Source organism: Punctularia strigosozonata, assembly GCF_000264995.1.
Source record: "Punctularia strigosozonata HHB-11173 SS5 unplaced genomic scaffold PUNSTscaffold_10, whole genome shotgun sequence".
NCBI classification, from domain to species: Eukaryota; Fungi; Basidiomycota; class Agaricomycetes; order Corticiales; family Punctulariaceae; genus Punctularia; species Punctularia strigosozonata.
In genome coordinates, this window is record NW_006767442.1 from 414,860 (window position 1) to 438,187 (window position 23,328).

A 23,328-nucleotide genomic window follows, 5' to 3' on the forward strand; every position below is an offset into this window, starting at 1 on the left:
GGGGGCGATTTCAATTGCCACAACACCGGGTCATCATATTCATGTCTAGGACACGCCACGTTCAGTCGGCGCTGGTTACTGCTGCTACTCCTGCCCCTCATATGATATCGATCATCGCCTCGTAACGTTCCGAAGGTGTCTCCAAAGGAGGTCAAACTTCCTCATCGATAGGAAGGAAGCCGCTACACTCCTTTGAATCAGTAACCGTGCTTACATGCTGGCGAGCGTGTGCATATTTATTGTCAAAACATGGTTCGCGGCTACAAGCAGCGCTCCTTGGGGAGGAAACGGGCCCACTCAGCGGTACCGGTGTTCGCTTGTCGGGTTTCCTCGCCAGGTTAGCCAGCAAATGGCTTCCTTGGGAATACTCTGCAACGCATATCGCATTGGACATCCCGAGGACTACCTGTACATACGTCCTCGACCTCTTGTGATTGCTCAGTCAACATCAGCCTCGTAGCATCAGTCTGCCAAGTAATACAATGCTGGGTAACGCGGGGAGCACATGATACGTGTTTGCTTGCCTCGGGGATATGACGAACACCTGCCAGAAGAACATCTGTGCAACCTTCACTAGGAGGCTGCGCGTCTCGGCGAGCGCACGTCATTGTTTGCCCAGGGCCAGGTCCAGCCCCGCTCTGAAATGAACGGGAGCTTATTCCCAATGCATGACGACAAAGAGACGATCTCGGTAACCCAGAACGCCCACAAGCCAAGAAGACGAGGATCTTGTGTCCGTGCCTGTGACAACATCATATATGCGGGAGGACAGGACTACATGTACTCTGGGGAATGGTGGCACACGACGTGAAAGGCTGAAGATTTGCGGGAGGCGACCAAGCGTCAGTCTGGGAACTTGGTACCGCAGCTCACTATGCGATCGTTGAGACACAGGCTTTCGAGGCGGATGAGCGTGAGCTGTTTCAACGACGTCCATGGAGTACGAGGCATTCGAATTCGAGGTAGGTTGACCGTGGCAGACCGTGAACACGTGTGACCCGCTATGTATGAATCGCACAAGGCTTTCCGGCGTTCATCTCGGCCTCTGATGCAGACACTGTCAGATAAGGTTAGCGTAACATCCTTCTGGGCAAAAACAGCAGAAACGAGACAGAGGAGCCACTCGCCAACTGTGAGGCCAACAAGGCAAGGGAGACCCGGTGAACGGGCGATGGTTCATGATGAGGATCCTATCCGCGCTGTATGGCCGCTGAGATGTTTGATCAGCCGTCAAATGCTACGGTACGATGGGCCGGTGACGTCGTTGGCGCTGTACACCAAAGCTACACTGAATTGAGAAGCTGGACTCTGAGTCAGAATCGTCGACATGACTGGACAATGGCCATCAGACGAGTCCTGCAAAGCTATCGCAGACAGGAAGAAGAACCAACGCAGGGTCAATGAGCGGGCATCTGACTCAGACCTGCCCTCTCACGCACGACGGACGATAATCGGCGCAGCCCGAGCTTATTCGCTGTAGAGAAGATACAGTTGTCACGACGAACGGAAGTGTCTGAATGCTTGCGATTCTATTATCAAGCCCTGAGACCTGCTGTGGTACTGGTGCGGGGATGAAACGCGCGGGAGTGGGCATGTCGCGGAGGTTGCCCAGGAGAGGGGTTGTTCATAGGAAGGTGAGAAGAAGACGCGGGCGAGGAGCATCTCACGGGCCGAGCGAGCCTGTTCCGGCCGCAAAATGAGGGCGACGAGGCACCCGAGGTCTGGTTTTGATAAGGCATAGGCAGGCGGTATAAGACGCTGCATCTGCGTTTACTCGGTTGCTCGGACTTGCGGGGGCGTTGTGGCGAGAGATATTGAAGCGCAAGGGAAGGCAGAGCCAGGAAATAGGGCGTCAAGTGGTGCCGAGTACGAGGAGCTCGCGGGTTCGTGTTTAGATAGGGTTTTAGTCAGTACTCAGGAGGGAGGCACGAGGCGAAGGACGATACTCAATTGTGGGGCACTCGGGTAGACTCGTAGAGGCGAATCATGCAGCGAGGGCCTGCGGGAGCGTACAATAGGCCGCGCGGCTTCCATAGCAGATCAGCGGCAGACGGAGAAGACGTATTCTTATCGCGACTGCTGCTCGGCAGCACGCCTCGTTGGCAGTGATATTTCGTACAAACGCAAGACGAATACCAGCTGCGTTGTCGGCGTGATAATCGAAGGCGCGGGCTGTGGATACATCGACGAGCACGTCGACAACGTGTTGGTTGGCGTCGCGGTCGGATTGGGTTGGTCGGAGAAGCGGCGGTCCGGCTCGCGGTCATCTCAACGGAGCGGACTCGGAACGTGCCAGGGCGAAGTCCCAGCTGGTCGGCCTTCTTTTCCCTCCTCCCCTCCATCCTGGCTGCACTCGCCCGCTTTTCGTCCTGGCGCTCGCTACCTTTCTCCTACAGCTCGTAGGGGACTACGCACAGAGTACGCGCCCGTCATATATCATCGCGTTACGAGCGACTCAAGGATCTCACACAGCTCTGTCTTCCCTCTTCCCCCCTGCATCCCTCCCCCACCCCGGGGACCGCAGTACGAGCATGCCCGGCGCCTACCCCGATGCCGCCGACATCGACGACACTTTTCTCAACTATCTGGTGAACCTCCTCGACGTGCACCACAATGTCCCGTTACACTCCAAAACACCGGTACCCAAGTGGAACGGGCCTGAGGACTTCCGGAGGGATACCATCCTCAAGGGCATCAATAGCATCGCGCAACGAATGCACCGATCTGAGGGGCAACTCGAAGAAATCGAGAACGCGCGCCAGTGCGGCCCGGACTCGAAGAAGCGACGCAGCATCGAGCAGGCCATAGAGGGTGAGAGCTTCCCCCAGCCTCACTCGACGCCGCTTTACGGCCCGATTGACGCTGCCCGTCAAGGTCAATCTCACTCCCCGTACTTCGCAACGAAGGAGTCGACCACCCCCGCGTCTAACAGACACCCTAACGGGATCAGCATCCAGAATGGCGTCGCTCGCAATGGCGAGAATGGTGTCCAGCACCGCGCCCTGGAGAACCGTGAGCATCCCCTCACTCCTCCCGCTTCCCCGGAGGAAGAACGATCACCGACCCCTCGTACAGGCCCGCGCCACATTCCGTTGGACGACCTCCCCCCTTTTGAGCAGTCGACTACCACAGACGCGGCGATGCAGACGCAGCCGTCAACGGCTGCAACCTCGCCGGAGAACTACATTTCCTGCCCTGCTTGTGGCCATAAGATGCCCCGCGCCCAAGCCCAGACCGTCGCGCAGCAGATGGCGGGCGACGCTGCCCAAGCCGTCTCCCCCTCGTCTGCGCTGGACCTCGTCGTTCCGGCCGGACCGTTGGCTACTGCTACTGTCTCTGGAGGCCCAGAGGCCGTAGCTGAGCTCAACGTGCTGAAGAGTCAGATTCAGGATATCGCCGAGGTGTGCGCCGCGGTCGCGAAAGGCGATCTCAAGAAGCGCATCACGGTCCAGGTCAACAGCGCAACGATGATACATCTCAAGGACTCCCTCAACGGCATGGTTCGTACGGTCGCGCATATATTCGGGCCATTGGTGCTTATCGCGTCTTCACAGGTCGATAAGCTCACCATATTCGCGGAAGAAATCACCCGGGTCAGCCATGAAGTCGGCACTGAAGGGTGCGTCTGCTTTCTCACGCTTTGACATTCGGTCGCCCGTTAAGGTAATGGCGATAGCAAACTCGGGGGGCAGGCACTGGTCACCGACGTCGACGGCACATGGCGGGAGCTCACCAACACGGTCAACAAACTCGCGGCAAACCTCACGAACCAAGTTCGGAGCATCGCAACGGTCACGACGGCGGTAGCCCATGGCGACTTGTCCAAGCAGATCGAAGTCGAAGCACAGGGCGAAATACTGGACTTGAAGAATACGGTCAACGGCATGGTTGTGCAATTACGGACGCTAGCGGGCGAAGTCACGCGGGTCACGCACGAAGTCGGCACTCTGGGCAAATTGGGCGGTTCTGCAGATATTCCTGATCTCAAGGGCGTTTGGTCAGACATGACACGCAGTGTGAGCATCATCACGAGTCTACTTATCTGGACCTTTCCTGACCAGCGATGATTGCAGGTGAATGCGATGTGCTCAAGTCTGACGGACCAAGTTCGGAGTATAGCAGACGTCACGACGGCCGTCGCTCAAGGCGACTTGATGCAAAAGATCGACATCCAGGCTCAAGGCGAGATCGCGGCACTCAAACAGACAGTCAACGGCATGGTGGATCAGCTTCGTTCGTTTGCGTCTGAGGTCACTCGAGTAGCGTTGGAGGTCGGCACGGAGGGTATCCTGGGTGGTCAGGCGAAGGTGCCGGGCGCACAGGGTACTTGGCGTTCTTTGACCCAGAACGTCAACGTGCGTTCTCCTCTTCCCTCGCATAACGGTGCTCAGACTGATCGTCGATGATGACCCTAGCGCATGGCCACCAATCTGACTGATCAGGTGCGGGAGATCTCGCGGGTGACCAAGGCCGTCGCCGAAGGCGACTTGACCCGCAAGGTTCACATCGACGTCAAGGGCGAAATGCTCGAGTTGAAGGCGACTGTGAACCGCATGGTGGACCAACTGTCCGTTTTCGCTTCAGAAGTTACGAGGGTCGCGCTCGAGGTCGGCACGCAAGGCGTTCTCGGCGGGCAAGCACGAGTCGACGACGTCAAAGGCACATGGGCTGAGCTCACGGGCAATGTCAACGTAAGCGCTGCTTCCTCTCTCAAGGGCACGCCAAGCTAAGACGCGCTTGATGGCAGAATATGGCTTCCAACCTGACCAACCAAGTGCGAGAGATCTCCAACGTAACGAAGGCCGTCGCGCAAGGCAATCTCTCGCGCAAGGTGCATATCGACGCGCGAGGCGAAATGCTGGAGTTGAAGGTCACTGTCAATCGCATGGTGGATCAGTTGTCCATGTTCGCCTCGGAAATCACTCGAGTGGCTTTCGAGGTTGGTACAGATGGTATACTTGGAGGCCAAGCACAAGTCGATGGCGTCCAAGGCACATGGGCTACGCTCACTGACAACGTCAACGTACGGCATTTATCCAATTTGTTTTGCAGTTGGGTACTGATCCCTCCTTCAGAATATGGCTGCCAATCTGACGAACCAAGTACGAGAAATATCGGAGGTGACCAAGGCGGTAGCCGAGGGTCAGTTCACACAGAAGGTTCACGTCGACGTCCGCGGCGAGATGTTGGAACTGAAGGAGACGGTCAATCGTATGGTCGACCAACTCTCGATCTTTGCCTCCGAGGTGACCAGGGTAGCCCTGGAAGTCGGTACCGAGGGTATACTCGGTGGGCAAGCAGAAGTCATCGGAGTAAGCGGCATGTGGGCTCAATTGACGGACAACGTGAACGTGAGTGTGCTGCGTGCCGCATGTTTTCTTCTACTTGTGCTGACTCTCTAATCACCGCAGAGCATGGCTGCCAATCTGACCAGTCAAGTGCGAGAGATCTCCGAGGTGACGAAATCAGTCGCCGAAGGAGACCTTACCCGCAAAGTAGAGGTCAACGTTAAGGGTGAAATGGCGGCGCTCAAGAATACGGTCAACCAGATGGTGGACCAACTGTCGACGTTCGCCTCAGAAGTCACGCGTGTCGCCCAAGAAGTCGGAACCGAAGGCATGCTCGGTGGTCAGGCCAAGGTCGTCGGAGTTCAAGGAACATGGGCCGGTTTGACCGATAACGTCAACGTATGTGAAATCCGCGTCTATCACTGTGTATGCGACTGACGACGTTCCTCCGTAGAACATGGCTACCAACCTGACGAACCAAGTGCGCGCCATCTACGACGTCACCAAGGCTGTCGCGGAAGGCGATCTCACCAAGAAAGTTCACGTAAACGTTAACGGGGAGATGTTGAGCCTCAAGAATACTGTCAATCTCATGGTGGACCAACTGTCGGTCTTTGCTTCCGAGGTTACGCGTGTCGCACTGGAGGTCGGTACTCAGGGTATTTTGGGCGGTCAGGCGGAAGTCCCCGGTGTGCAAGGCACTTGGGCCAAGCTCACGGACAACGTCAACGTGCGTAACTTTCCGGTATTGATCCGGTTGTTAACCTTGCTGAGCCGCGTGGTGTATACAGAACATGGCCGCCAACTTGACGAACCAAGTGCGCGAGATCTCGGATGTCACTAAGGCTGTCGCGTCAGGCGACCTCACCAAGATGGTTGAAGTCGACGTCATGGGCGAGATGCTGGACCTGAAATTGACGGTGAACCGCATGGTGGCCCAGCTCGGAACCTTCGCGTCGGAAGTGACACGAGTCGCCGCTGAAGTCGGAACGAAGGGCATCTTGGGCGGTCAGGCTCAGGTCGATGGTGTTCAAGGCGTTTGGGCAGGGCTCACCGACAGCGTCAACGTAAGTCTCTGTGCCTTACCTTAAAGTACGGGATGCTGACCGTCATGCAGAACATGGCAGCCAATCTCACCTCGCAAGTGCGAGAGATCTCCACGGTCACGAAAGCCGTTGCGCAGGGCGACTTGACTCAGAAAGTCCGCGTAGATGCCCAGGGCGAAATTCTTGAGCTGAAGTATACTGTCAACTCCATGGTGGACCAGCTTCAAGAGTTCGCGCGCGAGGTCACGCGTGTAGCACAAGAAGTCGGTACCGAGGGTATGCTTGGTGGCCAAGCTCGCGTTGCCGGCGTACAAGGAACATGGGCTGGTCTGACCGGTAGTGTGAACGTCCGTTGATTTTTTCTGTTTCACCTTCACATCCTCTAGTCTGACATGCTTCACAGGACATGGCAACCAACTTGACGAACCAAGTGCGCGAGATCTCAGAGGTCACCAAGGCGGTCGCACAAGGCGACCTTACTCGAAAGATCACTGTGAACGTCAAGGGTGAGATATTGGAGCTCAAGCTGACCGTTAATTCCATGGTGGATCAACTCTCGACATTTGCTGCTGAGGTCACACGGGTCGCTCTCGAGGTCGGCACGGAAGGTATGCTTGGAGGTCAGGCTCGAGTTTTCGGAGCGATGGGCATCTGGGCTGGGTTAACCGAGAGTGTGAACGTGAGTATGCCCGCGGTCCGCAAGGCTTGCTCTGATGAGTGTCGCAGAACATGGCCACAAACTTGACCAACCAAGTAAGAGAGATCTCCAACGTGACGAAAGCCGTCGCCCAAGGCAAGCTCGACCAGAAGGTCACTGTCAACGTGAAGGGCGAGATCTTGGAACTGAAGGTAACCGTCAACTCCATGGTGGATCAACTATCAACGTTCGCGTCGGAGGTCACCCGCGTCGCCCAAGAAGTAGGCACGGAAGGCATCCTCGGAGGACAGGCGGAAGTCATGGGTGCTTTGGGTATCTGGGCCGCGCTGACGGATAACGTGAACGTGCGTATCTCTGTATTGCCCATCACGTCGGACTAACGGATCTCACCAGAACATGGCCATGAACCTCACGAATCAAGTGCGAGAGATATCAGACGTGACGAAGGCCGTAGCCAGGGGAGACCTCACCCGCAAAGTCACGGTCAACGTCAAGGGTGAAATACTCGAACTCAAGCTCACCGTCAACTCCATGGTGGATCAGCTGTCAACATTCGCCTCCGAAGTCACACGAGTTGCCCAAGAGGTCGGCACAGAGGGTATACTCGGCGGTCAGGCCAAAGTCATTGGCGTCCAAGGCACCTGGGAGCAGCTGACGAATAATGTCAATGTAAGCGACCCTGCCTACTCCTGACGTGAAACAACGGTACTGACTGTCCACAGAATATGGCCTCCAACCTGACGAACCAAGTCCGAGAGATATCCAAAGTCACCAAGGCTGTGGCAAACGGCGACCTCACGCGTAAAGTCCGAGTGGACGTCAAGGGGGAGATGCTAGAACTCAAAATGACGGTCAACTCCATGGTGGATCAACTATCGCTGCTGGCGCGGGAGGTTACCCGAGTTTCGCTCGAAGTGGGAACTGAGGGAAGACTGGGAGGTCAAGCTCAAGTTCCTGGAGTTGAAGGCACATGGAAGGCGGGTATACATTTATCGACCCTGTGTAATTGATTGCTCATATATCTTGATAGACTCTAACCGATCACGTCAACACGATGGCGCATAATCTGACGACACAAGTGCGCGAGATTTCCACCGTCACGAAAGCCGTAGCGCAGGGAGATCTTAGTCGGAAGATTAATATCAATGCGCGGGGAGAGATTCTAGAGCTGAAAGAGACCATCAATGAGATGACCAGTAGTCTCAGTGTCTTCGCTAACGAGGTGACTCGAGTCGCGCGAGAAGTCGGCACAGAAGGCCGTCTTGGTGGGCAGGCGAACGTTGTCGGCGTTTCGGGAACCTGGAAGGTGCGGCCTGACAGCAGTGGATGCCGGAACATGGCTTACGTTTCACTTTCAGGATCTGACGGATTGTGTCAATGTGATGGCAAACAATGTAGGACCACTGATACATGTGACGAATATCGGGTTACTCACGAGCCTTGCATTATCTATAGCTCACATCACAAGTCCGGACTATTGCCGATGCTACAGTACGTTCCATAAAAATTGTCATAAAGCCGAGTGCTAACTTTCCCCTCAGACCGCAGTAGCTCGAGGTGATCTTAGTAAAAAGATCTCCGGCGTCGTGGTGTCGGGAGAGATGTTGGCCCTGGTCGTCACCATCAACAACATGATTGAGGGCTTGAACGAATTCGCTACGCAAGTCAAGATGGTCGCACAACAGGTTGGCACACATGGCAAGCTAGGCGTGCAGGCCGAAGTCGGCAGCGTGGAGGGTATATGGCGTGAAATTACGTGCGTTCTTGAACTCGCTGAGGTTCAACAGTATGTTCATTGTTTTCTGTTCTTAGCGTTTCAGTCAACACTATGGCGAACAACCTGACATCACAAGTGCGAGGTTTCGCTCATATCTCGCAGGCGGCCATGGACGGCGATTTCTCGCGTTTCATTACTGTCGAAGCCAGCGGAGAGATGGACTCTTTGAAGAGTCAGATCAATCAAATGGTCTTCAGTTTGCGCGACAGTATACAACGCAACACATCAGCCCGAGAAGCCGCAGAGCTGGCCAACCGGTCCAAATCAGAGTTCCTTGCCAACATGTCGCACGAGATTCGGTGAGTCTGTGAGCCTCTTTCCCCTCAGAGCGATGCTGATATTGATTAGAACTCCCATGAACGGTATTATCGGCATGACTGAGCTAACTCTCGAAACCGAAGGGCTCAGCAATCAGCAGCGTGAAAACATGATGCTTGTCAGCAACCTTGCTCGCGGGCTTCTGTTGATCATCGATGATATCCTCGATATCTCGAAGAGTGAGTCTCATTGCTGTACGCAGTAAGTCCTTATTGCTGATATCCTGCGAAGTCGAGGCTGGGCGGATGACGATCGAAGCTGTCACGTACTCGTTCCGGCAGACTCTGTTTGGCATCCTCAAAACCCTTGTTGTGCGAGCGTCACAAAACAACATCGACCTCACCTACGACGTCGATCCTGCCATCCCTGACCATCTAGTTGGCGACGCACTTCGACTTCGACAAGTAATCACCAACCTAGTTGGCAATGCAATCAAGTTCACTCCGAACAACGATTCGCGGATGACTCGGGGCCAAGTCGCGCTCATCTGCAGATTGATCGCTTCCGACGGTAATCATGTCTCACTGGAGGTCTGCATATCAGACACCGGCATCGGAATCGCCCAAGACAAACTCGACGTCATCTTCGACACTTTCTCGCAGGCTGATGGTTCGACCACTCGTGTAGGTTTCCATGAATTTATATGCATTCACCAACTCATATCATAGCGTACATAGGAATTCGGTGGCACCGGGCTTGGTCTCTCCATCTCGAAGCGGCTGGTGAACTTGATGCACGGGAACATGTGGGTGGAAAGCGAGCTTGGCAAAGGCAGCCGATTCTTCTTCACTATATGCTGCCCTATACACGAGGGCCCTGTGGAGGAGATGAGTCGCATCCTCATGGCCGGCTCTCGCACTATTCTCTTCATCAACGCCCTTGGACCGGACCCGGACGTAGTTAGTCAGGTCGAACAACTGGGCCTCCGGACTCTCGTATGCCCGTCAACGAAGATGCTGAAGAACAAGGATGAAACCCCCAAGATCGATGCTGTGATCACGGATTCCGCCGTGGCTGTGAGTGTCGCCTTGGTTGTTAGCGGCAAGTGTTGACAACCTGACGCAGACGAACGAACTTCGACGCCTGGAGCACCTGCGATATATCCCGGCCGTACTGCTTACAAACCCGACTACGCCTCTGAACAGTATGCCCCTCCGACTTCACCTAGAGCATCGCTGATTCTTCTCCCCCAACAGTGAAATGGTGCTTGGACAACAGTGTGGCGGCGCATACGACAAAGCCAACGTGTCCGGAGGATTTGGCCTCAGCCCTCCATGCGGCCTTCGGCATGAGTGCGGTCACGGATTTATCTGCTGATAGCGAGATTGCATACGACATTCTCCTCGCGGAAGACAACGCAGTCAATATCAAGATTGCGCAAAGGTTCCTCGAGAAACTTGGACACAAGGCGGATGCTGCTGAGAACGGCAGCATCGCGTACGAGAAGTTCAAGGATCGGCTACTCTCCAACCATCCATACGACATCGTTCTGGTAAGCGACTTTCCCTTCTGCCTAAGCATCTGCTGACCTGTGCCTCGCTTCAGATGGATCTGCAAATGCCCGTATTGGGTGGCATCGAGGCGACCAAACTGATCCGCAAATTTGAACAAGAGCTGAATGTTGTACGCACACCCATCGTCGCTCTCACCGCTCATGCGATGGTCGGTGATCGCGAGCGTTGCCTAAGGGCCGGTATGGACGAGCATGTGACAAGTGGGTTCTCCGATACTCGCTCGTTGATGCGGATATTGACGAATGCATGTGCAGAACCGTTGAAGCAGCAAGAATTGCAGGTGGCTTTGCGACTTGCTCGCGAACGTGCGCTTGCTCGATTAGGCAAGATCAAAAAGGCAAAGAAAGCTGCTGCCGATGCCGCAGAGTCCAGAGCTCATCCGTAATGCGCCTCTTCACGCTCCCCCGCTTGATGCATTGGATGCTTGTCTTCACTGTATTCACCATCTCATTATCCCGTCGTCGCACTTACACTCATCATCATCTCATGTCTTGTTTATCTGCATTTTGTATCATAGGCAACATGTTTATACCCTGAATCCCGAATAATGTTTACTGTACTGCACTGCGGTGTACATTTCTACTCTTACCTTTCGATGCAGCTGACTGCTGCAGCAATACACGTAGTTACATGTACAGCGAGAATATGTGACTTCATAGCCGACTTCCAGCTCAGCGCTCCGGTCATGTGACTAACCCTAGCCCTAACCTATTAGGCAGCTACGGTGGCTGTCCGCTAATTAGTGGAGGGTCTTATTGGTCAAAACCCATATGGTTGACGCGTTACTGTAACGTCCAAGCTCGATTTGAGTCTTTTGGCCCACACCACCGTCATGTGTGGATCTCCAACTATGACGGGCCGGTAGGGACCCCTCTATATCATTTGTGTACACTCATCAATTATTAGCGAAACAAACGTACAGGTCCACACGGCCGACCGCGGCCGGCACAAGCGGCTGAGCTCAAGATCGAAGAATCGGACTCGAGGCTGCCTCGCACGAGTTATCACTGGTCGTACTCTTGTTAATCGGCGTTGCTATCGGTGCCCCAGCAGACAACCCCGAGGATATTGACGATGCCTGACCCTGTCGGAACTCCCCCGTCTCCGCGGCAGTGGCAGAAATCTGCGGTATGTGGTTTGTTTGACTGGGCGATTCCTGATTTCGAGTCGATATTTCTCTGAGATGACTTTCTTACACAGGTCGTATATCAGATCTACCCCGTCTCTTTCTTTGACTCGAACGGCGATGGGCTAGGAGACCTGAAAGGCATAGAAGGCAAACTCGATTATCTCAAAGAGCTCGGCGCAGATGTCCTGTGGCTCTCTCCCATTTACCCGAGCCCCCTCGCGGACATGGGCTACGATATGTATGTCGATATGTACATTGTACCGATACGATCACGATCCTAAACGGTTGCCAGCTCTGACTACAAGAACATTGACCCGAGGTACGGTACTCTGCAAGACTGGGACCGGTTGGTTGAGGGTGTCCATGCGCGTGACATGAAACTGGTGTAAATACTTGTCTTCCGAGATGCTCGCCGCAATGCTGATGCTTTCATGACAGCATGGATCTCGTCGTCAATCACACGTCGGATGAGGTGGGCAGATAATATCATCATTGGCGCAAGGTTCAGCCGGCCTCATCGAAATCAGCATGCCTGGTTCAAAGAATCACGCTCGAGCAAGATCAATCCCAAACGCGACTGGTACATATGGCGGCCGCCGAAGTACGACAAGGATGGCAATCGCATGGAACCTAACAATTGGCGTTCTGTCTTCCAAGGTGTGTATATGCGTCCACATATGCTGTACGAGTTCCTATTCCATGACCTGGTGCCGTTATTCAGCTTCCAGCTGAGTCTGATGTCGAACTTGTGGTTCACCTCTCTTTCACAGGATCCGCTTGGCAATGGGATGAAAATACCGAGGAGTACTACCTACATCTCTACGTCCCAGGCCAACCCGATTTGAACTGGGAAAACCCAGAGGTGGCTCAGTAGTTCCGTTGTGTTCACAACTCGCTGACTCCCTTGTTTCTTCTGGGCTACAGGTGCGCAATGCAGTGTGGAGCGTGCTTCGCTTTTGGCTTGACCGAGGCTGCGACGGCTTCAGAGTGAGTACTTCCTTGCCTACATAGGGCAGCAATTGAACACGTTCCCCTACAAAATGCAGATGGATGTCATAAACCTGATATCAAAGGTTCCGGGACTGCCAGACGCGCCCATTACTGACTTAGAGGGCAAGTATCAAGTTGCAAGCATGTTTTACGCGAACGGGTGCGCGCTTGGATTCACTCGAACCTAATTGCACTTCTGACCCAGCACCCCGTTGTACAGCCCTCGTGTTCACGAGTTTCTTCAGGAGATGCGTCAGAAAGTGCTATCATGTACGTGTTTGCTACGTGTCAAACTCCGACTGTCGTGACAGGGGTTGTACTCATTGCGTGTGGACAGCTTATGATACCTTTACGGTCGGCGAAGCACCGTTCTCTTATTCCGCAGACGATTTAGCTGCATATGTACTACCGCCAAACCGTGAACTCAACATGGTGTTTCAGTTTGAGCACATGGGCCTCGACGAGGTATCGGGCCAGGACCCGCTTGTTCCCGCGAAGTGGACGCTTGCCGACCTTAAACGAGTCACGGAGAAATGGCAGACGTTCAAACGCGACGAGGGGTATTGGAACTCGTCCGTTCCGTTCATTCCTTCCCGCTACATCAGCTCACGGAGTTCGGTAGAATTTATATACAAAACCATGATCAAGCCCGCGCTGTGTCGAGGTTTGGGAACGATTCACCAAAATGGCGTGCAGTGTCTGCGAAGTTGCTGTGCATGTTCAATGCGTCGCTATCGGGGACGTTGTTCGTATATCAGGGCGAGGAGATAGGGATGAAGAACTTCCCTCGGAGCTGGGGGATTGAAGAGTACAAGGACGTCGCAAGTCAGAACTACTATCAGAAGTAGGTCGAAGTTTCTGGGTCTGATCGTCTTTTGCTGATGGGAACTAGAATTCTCGACCAGAGACGCAAGAAGGCCGGCCCTGGTGTAGAGATCGATATGTCAGATGTTGTCGATGGCTTGCAGAAGAAAGCCCGTGATCATGCTAGGACACCTGTTCAGGTATATTTGTTGCTATCATCGACCTGGAGGAGTATTAATCACTATATGGCACGAAAGTGGGACTCGAGTCCGAATGCCGGGTTCACCACCGGCACACCTTGGATGCGAACGAATGATGATGAAGGCGAGAGAGCGTGGACAATCGCTGCTCAACTCCAGGACCCGGACAGCGTCCTCAGTTTCTACCGCCAAGCGTTGAAAGTCAGGAAAGAGCACGATGTTCTGGTAAGCAAAGCCGGCCCATTACTCCGCTGCTCGCCTATGAGCCGGATGAAATTGACGATCTGCGCAGATATACGGGGACTTCAAACAGTTTGCCCCCGAACATCCTCAGATATTTGCATACACCCGCTCGCTGGGCGATGCCGTCAAAGCACTAATCCTGCTGAACTTTGGAGAGAATGAGGCCGATATTGCAATACCTCAGGACGTGGAAAATCGGTTCTTGGGCAACTCACGACTCGTCCTTACAAATTATGCATCAGAGGAGGAAGCCAAGGTTGATAGCTCAGTAACGCTGAAAGGTTACGAAGGCAGGATCTATGTTACGTACACATGAGATCGATTGCTCTGCTTCCGGATCCTCCACCGGGAATGATGTACGTAGGCAGGCACTCTTGCTATAAATGGGCTAACGTGACTTGGGTGTTTTCGATACGGAACGACACAACTGCAATGATACAGAACGTTATCCAGATTGTAATGCTAACGAATGACGTGATGACTACAGAAAATATTGTCAATGGGGCAAGAAAGGTCCAGTGCTGGTCGAAGAGTGGGGCAAGTGTTCGTGAAGGGCAAATGGCAACATTGCAGTTCATCATGGGTTACCCCTCACGAACTGGCTCAAACGATTGAGCGGGCTCGCCATAGAGCGCTTTCTGGTGCTCCGCCTTCGCAGCTTGGCGCTCTCTCCGCTGATGCTAGCTGCCTCAACGTCAGAGATGCGAAGGGGATCTTCGCCTTCCTCGAGACCAAGGGCCTCCATTTCGAAAAGGAAGTCCCCCTCCTTCCATTTCTCCGACCACTCATGGGCGCGTACAATCTTCCAACCCAAGTATGCCTGGCAGCTTCGGCAGGTGGTTTCAGATATTGTATACGCGCCCGTGTACATGAGCTGAACAGAGGGTGGTGCCATCGCAACGTTGAATCTGAACAGCGACGGCGTCAGTCACGCTGATACACGGGCACTGCGTCGTAGGTGCATTGGGGATACAGAGAGAGGGACATGAATCATCTCTTTTACTCACACATCTACATTATTGAATAGGGATGCTTTGCCACGATACCCCGAGAATTTCTAGCACAAACCACAATTAGTCGAAGAATTCCTTGAGAAGAGCTGTGCTACTCACTTCCGAGAGGACAGACTCAGGGTAGGAAATTAGGGCCTGGCAGGCCTTGCACACAAATCGCTTCCGTTGACCGCTTCGGCTGTTCCTGCTCGACGAGGTGCTGATGACAGAGCCCGTATCTGAGCCCGCTGTGCTGGTCTCGCTCCCTTGCCGATTACGCCATAGGCGTTTCGGCGGAGGCAGGAAGTTGGGCAACGGAGGTAGTCCTTGGTCTAGGCCGGCAGCCGTGAGGAACGATTGACTGTCATTGCCGGAGGGAGGAGATGCGAGCAGGTTCGGTGTGCTGCCGCTGGAGGCAGTAGAGTACGTTCGTAGATTTGGCGTAGAACGTCCAGCGTGGCGAAGCATGGCGTGAAAGTCAGTTGAACGGAAAGCGATCCACGCGTATATATGTACTCGAGACGTAAATGAAAGCGACTGGCGCGGAAGAGCGAAGGAGGAAAACGAGGCCCAGCCACGGGCGCAGGGGTTTGCAGCATCGCAGCTCATATAGCCCCACTCTGCCGCCCCGCGTCTTCGCGTGAGCGATTTTGGGGTGGCGACCCATTCGACATCGGTGAAAGCGCTGACGTTGCCTAGGCGGTAGGCGACGCCTCGATCCGGTCCTGGGTAAAGAAGCTCCGGTCGCTGCGAAGTGGCAAGCCAGGGGGGATATCGGGAGCAGCAAGCCATACATAGTTCGTGATGGGTGCTGCGCGGGCCGACATCACTACGGCAGTCCACCGTCATGGGCACTGGCGACTCCGAAGGGGCAAGATTCATCGCACGGAAGGGCGTGGCATCGAATAGGATTCCGATGGCAGGCAACGGCGGCGCTAAATGCTGCATTGACATTATTGCATGGCGGCAGCAACCAAATGAGGCGCAAGTCCGATTCTCATCGACTCATCGGTTAAGAACGGTGAGGTGGTGGAGGTGACTAGGGCCGGACGCGGTGCACCGTGCGCTAACGACCGGAATCAACGCCACGTCCATCAAAAAGCGCCCACGGCCTGCGTGTGGCTGAATACCGTCGAGGGTACCTGTGTGAGCGAGCAACGTCCGTGCCACTGTGCTCGTGAGTGGCATCCGAACTTACGTGTCGTAAAACATAGGTTCCCGGTGACGAGCGCCTAGTGTAGATGCACATGCTGGTAGAACAACCTGCGCTAAATTCTCAAGCACACCAGGCTGATGGTGAGCGAGGCGCTCGCTACAATCACCAAAAACAACTGCGCCACAGCCCGGTTGCATTGATACCCAGCCCCAGGAGGCGGTCAACTATGCGATCCGCAGATCAATATTACGCAGCTCTAATTTAAGGATCTCCATGAGAGATTTCGAACGATATACTCGTATCGGGTTTGATCGCACTGTATCGCAGACGAAGATAGCATTGTAACCTATTGAGTACTACAGCCATCATGAAGACAAACCAAAGCACAGGAGTGGACGGAGGCACACAAAACAAGAAATTGCCTGACTAGAACGATCAAGAGATAGGTCTTCGTGTAACATGACCGGGTCATATTTAGTTCAGTTTGGACTTAACTTTACCGAGGGGAGTCTTCGCCATGACACCGAGCACCTCGAAGAGAACCTAGCGGGGAATAATGAGTCTCTCAATCGCCAAGCTTAAGAATAGCACTGAGAGACTTACATCGGCCGCAGCCATAGTCGTGAGCTCGGCGTTGGTGTCATAAGCGGGCGCCACCTCGACGATATCGGCAGAGACAATGAATAGCCCGTCGAGCCCGCGAAGGATAGCGCGAAGCTCGCGGGTAGTCCAACCACCCGTCTCCGGGGTGCCCGTGGCAGGGGCAAAGGCAGGATCGATAGAGTCGATCTTTGTTATCAACAATGAGCTTCATGCACATTGGTCGAAGGGAAAAAAATACTTACATCGATGGAGAGGTAGACCGGGCGATCGCCAACGGTCTCGCGGATCTTTTTCACTATGCCATTAACACCTGGGGGAGATGTTGGTGGATGCTGATAAGATCCCTGACTAAACGACGCTTACCGAGTGTATCGATCTCGCGGGCTTCGATGCGCTGGAAGCCCGCGTTGTCATCGTTGACGTAGTCCGAGGGACCGCTGAGCGTCGTTCGGATGGCACCGTGCTATCAGAAAAGAGGAAACTAGGATCAAGAGTTCGAGAGGTCAACCAAGCGGGGACACAAGGTGCGTAGCATCGGACGGGTCGCGAATCGAATAAGGGACGGAGGAGCAAAGCAGACGAAGAACATAGACACTTGCAATTGAGCTTCCGTTCTTGATGAGGCCCTCTTGGCTGGCCCAGTAGAAGTAGGTACCGTGGTTGATCTCAGCCTGATGCGATGGGGCACCGCCAAACACGGACGGCTTCCAGGTGTCCAAGTGGGAGTCGAAGTGAATAACCGAGATCTCGCCGTACGCAGAGTAAATGCTGCGCAAGATTGGGAGGACTGTAGGAAAGGTTACAAGCAGCCTGTGTTGGCCGATATTTGCGGCATACCGATGGTGTGGTCACCGCCAAGAGTTATGAGGCGCGGGTGGTGCTTGCCATCCTTTGAGATCGGAAGCAGTGACTCTCCGGTAACGGAGTCGTTGCCAAGCGGGGAGTATGCCGGACGGTGCAAGAGCTCCTTGTGGCCATCCTCAATCTGCTGGATGGCGTGCTTGTTGTCGTACGGGGTGACCGCGATGTCTCCACAGTCAACGATTTTCAGTCCGGACGTGAACGCGTTCACGGCGAGGGGGACGTTGTACCCGCCGTAGAGGGTGAGGCGACGTGAGCCCGCACGGATACCGGCGGGACCGAAACGTGCACCAGGGCGGTATGAGGTGCCCGTGTCCTGGGACCAGTGTCAATACTGTAAGAAGTCGAAGAAGCGGATGACAATGCTCACGAAAGGAGCGCCGAGGAACGCGATGTCAAAGGCGTCGCCCTTGTCCTTGCCTAGGCATTGGGACCAGGGTAACCTAGCGAAGGTGGTGATACCCGAGAAAATCGAGTACGCGGTAACTGGTAAAGGTAAAAATAAGCAGCTGTCGCGGCTTGGAAGCCGGAGACGATCCTCACCATCGCCATCTCCGGGGATCGATGCTTGCCAGGGGTACTTAACGTACCCGAGGGGCAGCTGAGCCTCTTCGTGGCCCTCGTGTCCAAAAACGGTCGACAACAAAACAGATAGCACTACGGAGGTGGCGAGCGAACGCATGGCGGCAACTCTGGAGATGAACAAGAGGTGGAGAGAGGTATCCCACCTTGTGGTGCCTTTATATCCCAAGAACCCTATCGTCGGCCCATTTTTCCGTCGGAAATATTAGGATGAGCTCAGAGGTGGAAGTCCGCGTGACAGACTCGATCATAGATTGTCAGAGCGTAAGTTCAGGGAAGGCACACGCGGCAGGACATCGATTCTGCTTCGTTGTTATCTCTTCGCCTGGGGGTGGAGGCGTGTATGACCGCAATGTCATTCATGGGCAAAATTTTTGCATTGCCGTTGGGCGCGAACCACGGGACCCGGCTCAGTTACTTGAACGAGGGCGATACGATGCGGCACGCGGCGCCTTCGCCATCGTTTCCTGAGAAAGCCGAGGTGAACGCAACGACATGAGGCCTCATATGCCCCGCCATGGGTTCAGGAAACCACGGGCAGCACGCCTCAAGGCAGATTCTGAATGTTGTGCGTCCAATGAGTGCATCGACGCTTTCCCTGGCGCAGGGTTCTTGCTTGAGTTAGGCCATGACCCGCCTCATCTTGAAACGCGCCGGACGTCATGTATAGATAAGAAACGAAACGATTTAGATTTGCCGGACAAATTGGGACCTGAGGCCTCGGAATGGAAGAACCTTTGAGGAGAGCATGGTGATCTGGGGTGCACGCTGCCGCACGATGCAGAGATAATGCCCGGTTAAATGCTGTTATCGGCCGAGGGTCGATCGGCCCTATAAGCATCTCCTCTCCGTAACGGAGTCCCTGAGCCAATACCGGACCAGCGCAATGTCGTATACCAACGAGACCGAGCCGTTGTTGACCCCAACGCGCGAGTCCGGAAGCGCGGATGATGGTGGTCAGAAGCAGGGACGCGTCAAGCTCTTCCTCGCGCTGCTCGGAGACTCGGTCCCTGGTGAGCGCGCCACGGTCCTTTGGATCTGCCTTTTCATCGTTATCCGCGACGGTCGTTTGGTTCCAAGGCTGCTACTTCGTCGACGCGCGGTGAACACAAGTCCGGGTAGTTCTAATAACGTGTCTCATCTCTAGTGATCCTGTCCTATACACTCCAAAATTCGATCCAGACTATATGCATCCTCATCACCGGTCGCCTCGGTCCCGATGAGCTATCCGCCGCCGCGTTTTCTTCGATGCTTGCGTTCGTCACTGGCGAGTTGTCGTTTCATAGTCCCTCCTTCCCCTCAATGATCCCACGTCTAGCCCCTCATCCGTGCTGAACGGTCGCCGGGCACCTCCTACTAGGCCTCATCGTTGCCCTTGGTGGAACCACTGCACTTGACACGCTTGGCTCGCAAGCGTATGGGTCTGGTCGCCATGCAGACCTTTCGATTCACTTCCAGCGCTGCCTCGCGCACCTCTGGGCACTTTTCATCCCGGTCGCGGCTCTTTGGTTCTGGATGGAACCCGTCTTGCTGGCGCTTGGTCAAGGAGAACGCCTTAGCAGGGACGTGCAAGGCTTTCTGCGCGTATTGGTCGTCGGCGCTCCTGGTTACATCGGTTTTGAGACCTTGAAGAAGTATCTACAGTGCCAAGGTTCGGCTGAGGTGTTCATTGCTCCCCCTCCGTTAGGTGGCTGACTGGTTTGTTTAGGTATCATGACCCTTTCCACCCTCGTCCTCGTTGTAGTATCACCTATCAATGCGGCTCTGACCTATATCCTGGTCCACCGTACTTCGCTCGGACTGACCGGAGCCCCTGTGGCACTGTCCATCACGTACTGGCTGATGTTCCTATTCCTCGCCGTTGCGACCTGGCTCTCGCCCTCTCACAAATGCAACGGAACCTGGCGAGGTCTTCAACTGAGGGCCGTCCTGGACAGACGAAGCAGCGTCGCCTTCTTGAAACTGGCGCTGCCTGGAATTTTGATGGTCGGAACGGAGTGGTATGGGCTCGTGTCTCACGCCTTAATTATCTTCTGATTTTAACCTCCAGGACTGCTTTCGAGATAGTCGCCCTGGCTGCCGGCAGACTCGGAGATATACCGCTTGCCGCCCAATCGGTGATAATGACTACCGACCAAAGTAAGTTTTTGATCACTACCCGCTGACGTTCTGTTAACGTCTGATGTATCAGTCCTCAATACCATACCTTTCGGTATCGGTGAGTTATTTCGACGTGTGCGTGCCGAAATACCGTGCTCATATGCTTCACAGGCGTTGCTGCATCTGCGCGTGTCGGGAACTTCATCGGCGCTCGGTCCGCCGCGGGTGCCAAGTACGCGGGGCATGCATCAGCTTTCCTCAGCGTCATAGTCGGTTTGATTGTCATGGTCATCATGCTGCTCTGCAAAAATGTGCGACATCCCCTCTGTTTTGTATTGCGTTCACTCACGCGCTCGGGAATCAGGTATACGGTTACCTGTTCACTGACGACGTCGCTGTGGTGAAGCTTGTGAGCAAGGTCATGCCGCTGGTAGCAAGTTTCCAGATAGCCGATGGCCTCGCTGGTTCTTGCGGTGGTGTCCTGAGAGGACAAGGTATGACCTACATGTCTCATATACGCCTCGTAAGCTTATCAAGTACTTCTCCAGGTCGTCAACACCTGGGTGCTCTATTCAACATCGTTGCATATTACGTTTTGGCGTTGCCTCTCGGTATCACGCTTGCATTCAAAGGGGGACGTGGTTTGGAGGGCCTGTGGGTCGGTAAGTTGCATTTTCAGTACGTTAGTATGGTTCCAATCCAACTGATTCGTCTCTTCAGGCCAAGTCATTGCGCTGTTCCTTGTTGGTATAGGCGAGTACGGCGTGGTTTGGTTGGGCACCGATTGGGATCGGGAGGTTGCGCGAGGAGAAGAGCGCAACCGCATGGAGGCTAAGTTGAGGGATCGAAACCGCGTCGTTGAAGAAGCTGATTGAGCATGACATCGCACATGCGCATCCCGCAACAAATGAACAAGATGGTATGTACGATACAAGAGGGGTGTCTGTGATGTCGTACGGACACAACCGCAATACGCGACGAATGGTTCTGATTCCCGTACCAAAATACTGTTGGCCGATCTTCCATAGTCACAATAGTTAGTCCTATAGATGTCAATTATTGGTCTTATAGAAGTCAAGTGTATCCGACGAGGAGTATGTACCCTCATGGCGTCGTGAGGCTGACAACGAGAACGCGCTACCTACGCCTGGGCCATCCCTGAACCCATCAACCGAACCCGACCCTCGGCCATTGAGACCTCCGGTACCATCATCTTGACGGACGCACTCTCCGTGTCGAGTATATTGGAACACGAGATAAGACGCAACTGTTTGAGTGGAGGCTGGTTGATAGCGACATGCAGGAACCGATCCAACATATCCTGGAAGCCCATACCCATTCGTCGTACGCATTCGAAGTCGACTTCCTGAAACGAGAGCGACCTCAAGTTTGGCATGAGTACAGAGCTCGGTTCACGGCGGAGGAGCATCTGCACCAAGGATTCGGCGGCGTCAGTTCCCGTGATGTGCAACTTTTGTGTATGCGAGCACTTCATGATGACTTCTTTCCATTCCACTCCGTCCAATGGCTGAGACACGTTCTGAAATGTGAACACCGGCGACTGAAGGGCGGCGATACAAGGGCCGAGAGCGCGCATGATCTCGGGTAACTTCCCACCTTCCACAGGCAACCTGAAGGAGCAAAAGTAGTCTTCCGAGCTTGAATCGCTTGGTCGTTCCCGGCAGAAACGCAAATCGAGACTATATGAGGTGGTTTCAATGCAAATTCCCGCTAAACGCCTTCCCTCGCAGAGCCAGTGGGGTTCGGCGGTTGTCCACAAGGAAGGGTAAAGGTCAACACTAACGTCGGAGCATTCGATAGATAGGTTGTAATTCCCGTATTCGCGTGAGATGTGGCTGAGGAGGGCAGTGCAGCCGCTGCAGGTTCCGGAGAGCTCCACGACGAGAAGAGACGGCATGTGAATGATCCGGTTTTCACCTGGCGGTGATCCCAGCGAATCTTCCGGGAGAGCGTTGCTCCATCGGAGGACCTCGAGGCTCTGAAGATGTTCAAAACAGTCAAGCACCAGAGTAAGGGAGGTGGGGCTGTCATGGTTTCTCCAGATGCATAAGGTGCGCAAATTAGAGGAACAATACATGGGGCACGTCCATGGCACAACGAAGCCCTCTATCTCGAGGCATTCTAGAGCCGGTGTCTCCAGGCCGCGGATGGAGACCAAGTCGTGATCGTGAGCTTTGTCGTCGGAAACGATCGATAGAGTACGGGTGGATGGAAGGTTGGCGAAGGCAGATTTAACTACGGCATCGAGGAGTTCCGGTGAGCCGTCAAGAGTGATCGCTTGAATACGTTCCGGGCACTGGCGTAAATGTGATAAGAGAGTTTCCATGTCACCAGATAACTCCGTGGCCCCTTTCCAGACCAGATGGATAGGGTGTCTACAATGATCGAGGAGTTTCTGCGCTAGCAAGGGCCGGCCAAGGTCCACTAAGTTCCAGAGGGAGGGAGTATCTAGTGCAACATGCCGCCACTGCTTGCAAACGTGCGCCACCGCGCATTTCAACGAGGAGTAAGATGATGGGGACCTATCGTCCGAAACCCAAAATTGGAAGATCATGGAGAGTAGTTCCACAGGAAGGTTGTTCACCGAAGCAGCGTGTTTTTGGCAGGACTGTGCGGCGATTTGCGTGCCGTCCAATTGCTCGAGTTCGAGATCCGGTCTTCGTGCCGCTGACGGATCCCGACGACGAGTCACGGAGCGGAATAATTTCAGGCGTGCGCGTAACACTCGTTTCCTGCGTTCGGATATATCTGCGTTGGAGCGTGGAGAAACATGAAGACCACGTAGCAGAGTAGATAGAAGTGATGGAGGAGTCCTGGGACGAAGGTGAGTGCAGCCTTCAAGTGACAAACACGCGACAAGACTCACCTAACCGTCGCGCCGTCCGACGGCGAGGTCATATTGTTGTCTAGGCGTGAGTCGAATTTCATGGAGATGGGAGGCAACAAGGTAGACTGCTGGCGTTACAGCGACTACCTTATAGCCGTCGACATCGTAGTGGCCCACAATGCATGGCCGCCTTGGTGGCCTTGTACGAGACGGATGGCT

General features: G+C 54.4%; 5 protein-coding genes across 5 annotated transcripts; 3 read left to right on the plus strand and 2 right to left on the minus strand.

Annotated features, from left to right (window-relative positions):
- Positions 1-2,661: 2,661 nt before the first annotated feature.
- On the plus strand, positions 2,662-11,144 carry PUNSTDRAFT_145080 (uncharacterized protein). Its single transcript, XM_007385915.1, has 29 exons — positions 2,662-2,811; positions 2,875-3,012; positions 3,076-3,500; positions 3,555-3,619; positions 3,677-4,016; positions 4,074-4,355; positions 4,416-4,691; positions 4,748-5,023; positions 5,076-5,351; positions 5,412-5,687; positions 5,743-6,018; positions 6,080-6,355; positions 6,406-6,681; positions 6,738-7,013; positions 7,061-7,336; positions 7,386-7,661; positions 7,715-7,969; positions 8,023-8,298; positions 8,351-8,386; positions 8,448-8,483; positions 8,534-8,748; positions 8,805-9,068; positions 9,118-9,266; positions 9,319-9,710; positions 9,765-10,103; positions 10,153-10,231; positions 10,284-10,579; positions 10,633-10,801; positions 10,856-11,144. The coding sequence occupies exons 1-29, from the start codon at positions 2,715-2,717 to the stop codon at positions 10,984-10,986; spliced, it is 6,744 nt and encodes a 2,247-aa protein (XP_007385977.1). The 5' UTR covers positions 2,662-2,714; the 3' UTR covers positions 10,987-11,144.
- Positions 11,145-11,537: 393 nt separating this feature from the next.
- Positions 11,538-16,222, plus strand: PUNSTDRAFT_105534 (glycoside hydrolase family 13 protein). Its single transcript, XM_007385916.1, has 17 exons — positions 11,538-11,729; positions 11,802-11,968; positions 12,023-12,115; positions 12,169-12,202; positions 12,258-12,387; positions 12,501-12,592; positions 12,655-12,717; positions 12,777-12,880; positions 12,941-12,990; positions 13,058-13,292; positions 13,343-13,564; positions 13,628-13,724; positions 13,782-13,949; positions 14,017-14,875; positions 14,975-15,024; positions 15,080-16,118; positions 16,174-16,222. Exons 1-14 carry the CDS (start codon positions 11,676-11,678, stop codon positions 14,281-14,283), a joined length of 1,776 nt encoding a protein of 591 aa, XP_007385978.1. The 5' UTR covers positions 11,538-11,675; the 3' UTR covers positions 14,284-14,875; positions 14,975-15,024; positions 15,080-16,118; positions 16,174-16,222.
- Positions 16,223-16,539: 317 nt separating this feature from the next.
- PUNSTDRAFT_145082 (agmatinase) lies at positions 16,540-18,261 on the minus strand (the record flags this gene model as incomplete). Its single annotated transcript, XM_007385917.1, has 8 exons — positions 16,540-16,658; positions 16,719-16,904; positions 16,961-17,028; positions 17,082-17,181; positions 17,240-17,505; positions 17,556-17,895; positions 17,950-18,065; positions 18,123-18,261. 8 exons carry the CDS (start codon positions 18,259-18,261, stop codon positions 16,590-16,592), a joined length of 1,284 nt encoding a protein of 427 aa, XP_007385979.1. The 3' UTR covers positions 16,540-16,589.
- A 786-nt stretch (positions 18,262-19,047) lies between these two features.
- PUNSTDRAFT_121691 (MATE efflux family protein) lies at positions 19,048-21,136 on the plus strand (the record flags this gene model as incomplete). Its single annotated transcript, XM_007385918.1, has 10 exons — positions 19,048-19,174; positions 19,309-19,446; positions 19,522-19,812; positions 19,870-20,161; positions 20,212-20,300; positions 20,353-20,379; positions 20,433-20,572; positions 20,626-20,755; positions 20,810-20,923; positions 20,982-21,136. 10 exons carry the CDS (start codon positions 19,048-19,050, stop codon positions 21,134-21,136), a joined length of 1,503 nt encoding a protein of 500 aa, XP_007385980.1.
- A 266-nt stretch (positions 21,137-21,402) lies between these two features.
- Positions 21,403-23,210, minus strand: PUNSTDRAFT_136359 (uncharacterized protein; the record flags this gene model as incomplete). The annotated part of the gene is made up of 2 exons (XM_007385919.1): positions 21,403-23,095; positions 23,149-23,210. The coding sequence occupies 2 exons, from the start codon at positions 23,208-23,210 to the stop codon at positions 21,403-21,405; spliced, it is 1,755 nt and encodes a 584-aa protein (XP_007385981.1).
- Positions 23,211-23,328: the final 118 nt, after the last annotated feature.

Coding starts and splice junctions, on each gene's coding strand:
- PUNSTDRAFT_145080 (XM_007385915.1), top strand. CDS start 2,715: ATGCACCGATCTGAGGGGCAACTCGAAGAAATCGAGAACGCGCGCCAG. Junction 4,356..4,415: donor CTTTGACCCAGAACGTCAAC/GTGCGTTCTCCT, acceptor TGATGACCCTAG/CGCATGGCCACCAATCTGAC. Junction 8,484..8,533: donor GGACTATTGCCGATGCTACA/GTACGTTCCATA, acceptor CTTTCCCCTCAG/ACCGCAGTAGCTCGAGGTGA.
- PUNSTDRAFT_105534 (XM_007385916.1), top strand. CDS start 11,676: ATGCCTGACCCTGTCGGAACTCCCCCGTCTCCGCGGCAGTGGCAGAAA. Junction 12,881..12,940: donor AGCATGTTTTACGCGAACGG/GTGCGCGCTTGG, acceptor CCCGTTGTACAG/CCCTCGTGTTCACGAGTTTC. Junction 13,565..13,627: donor AGTCAGAACTACTATCAGAA/GTAGGTCGAAGT, acceptor TCTCGACCAGAG/ACGCAAGAAGGCCGGCCCTG.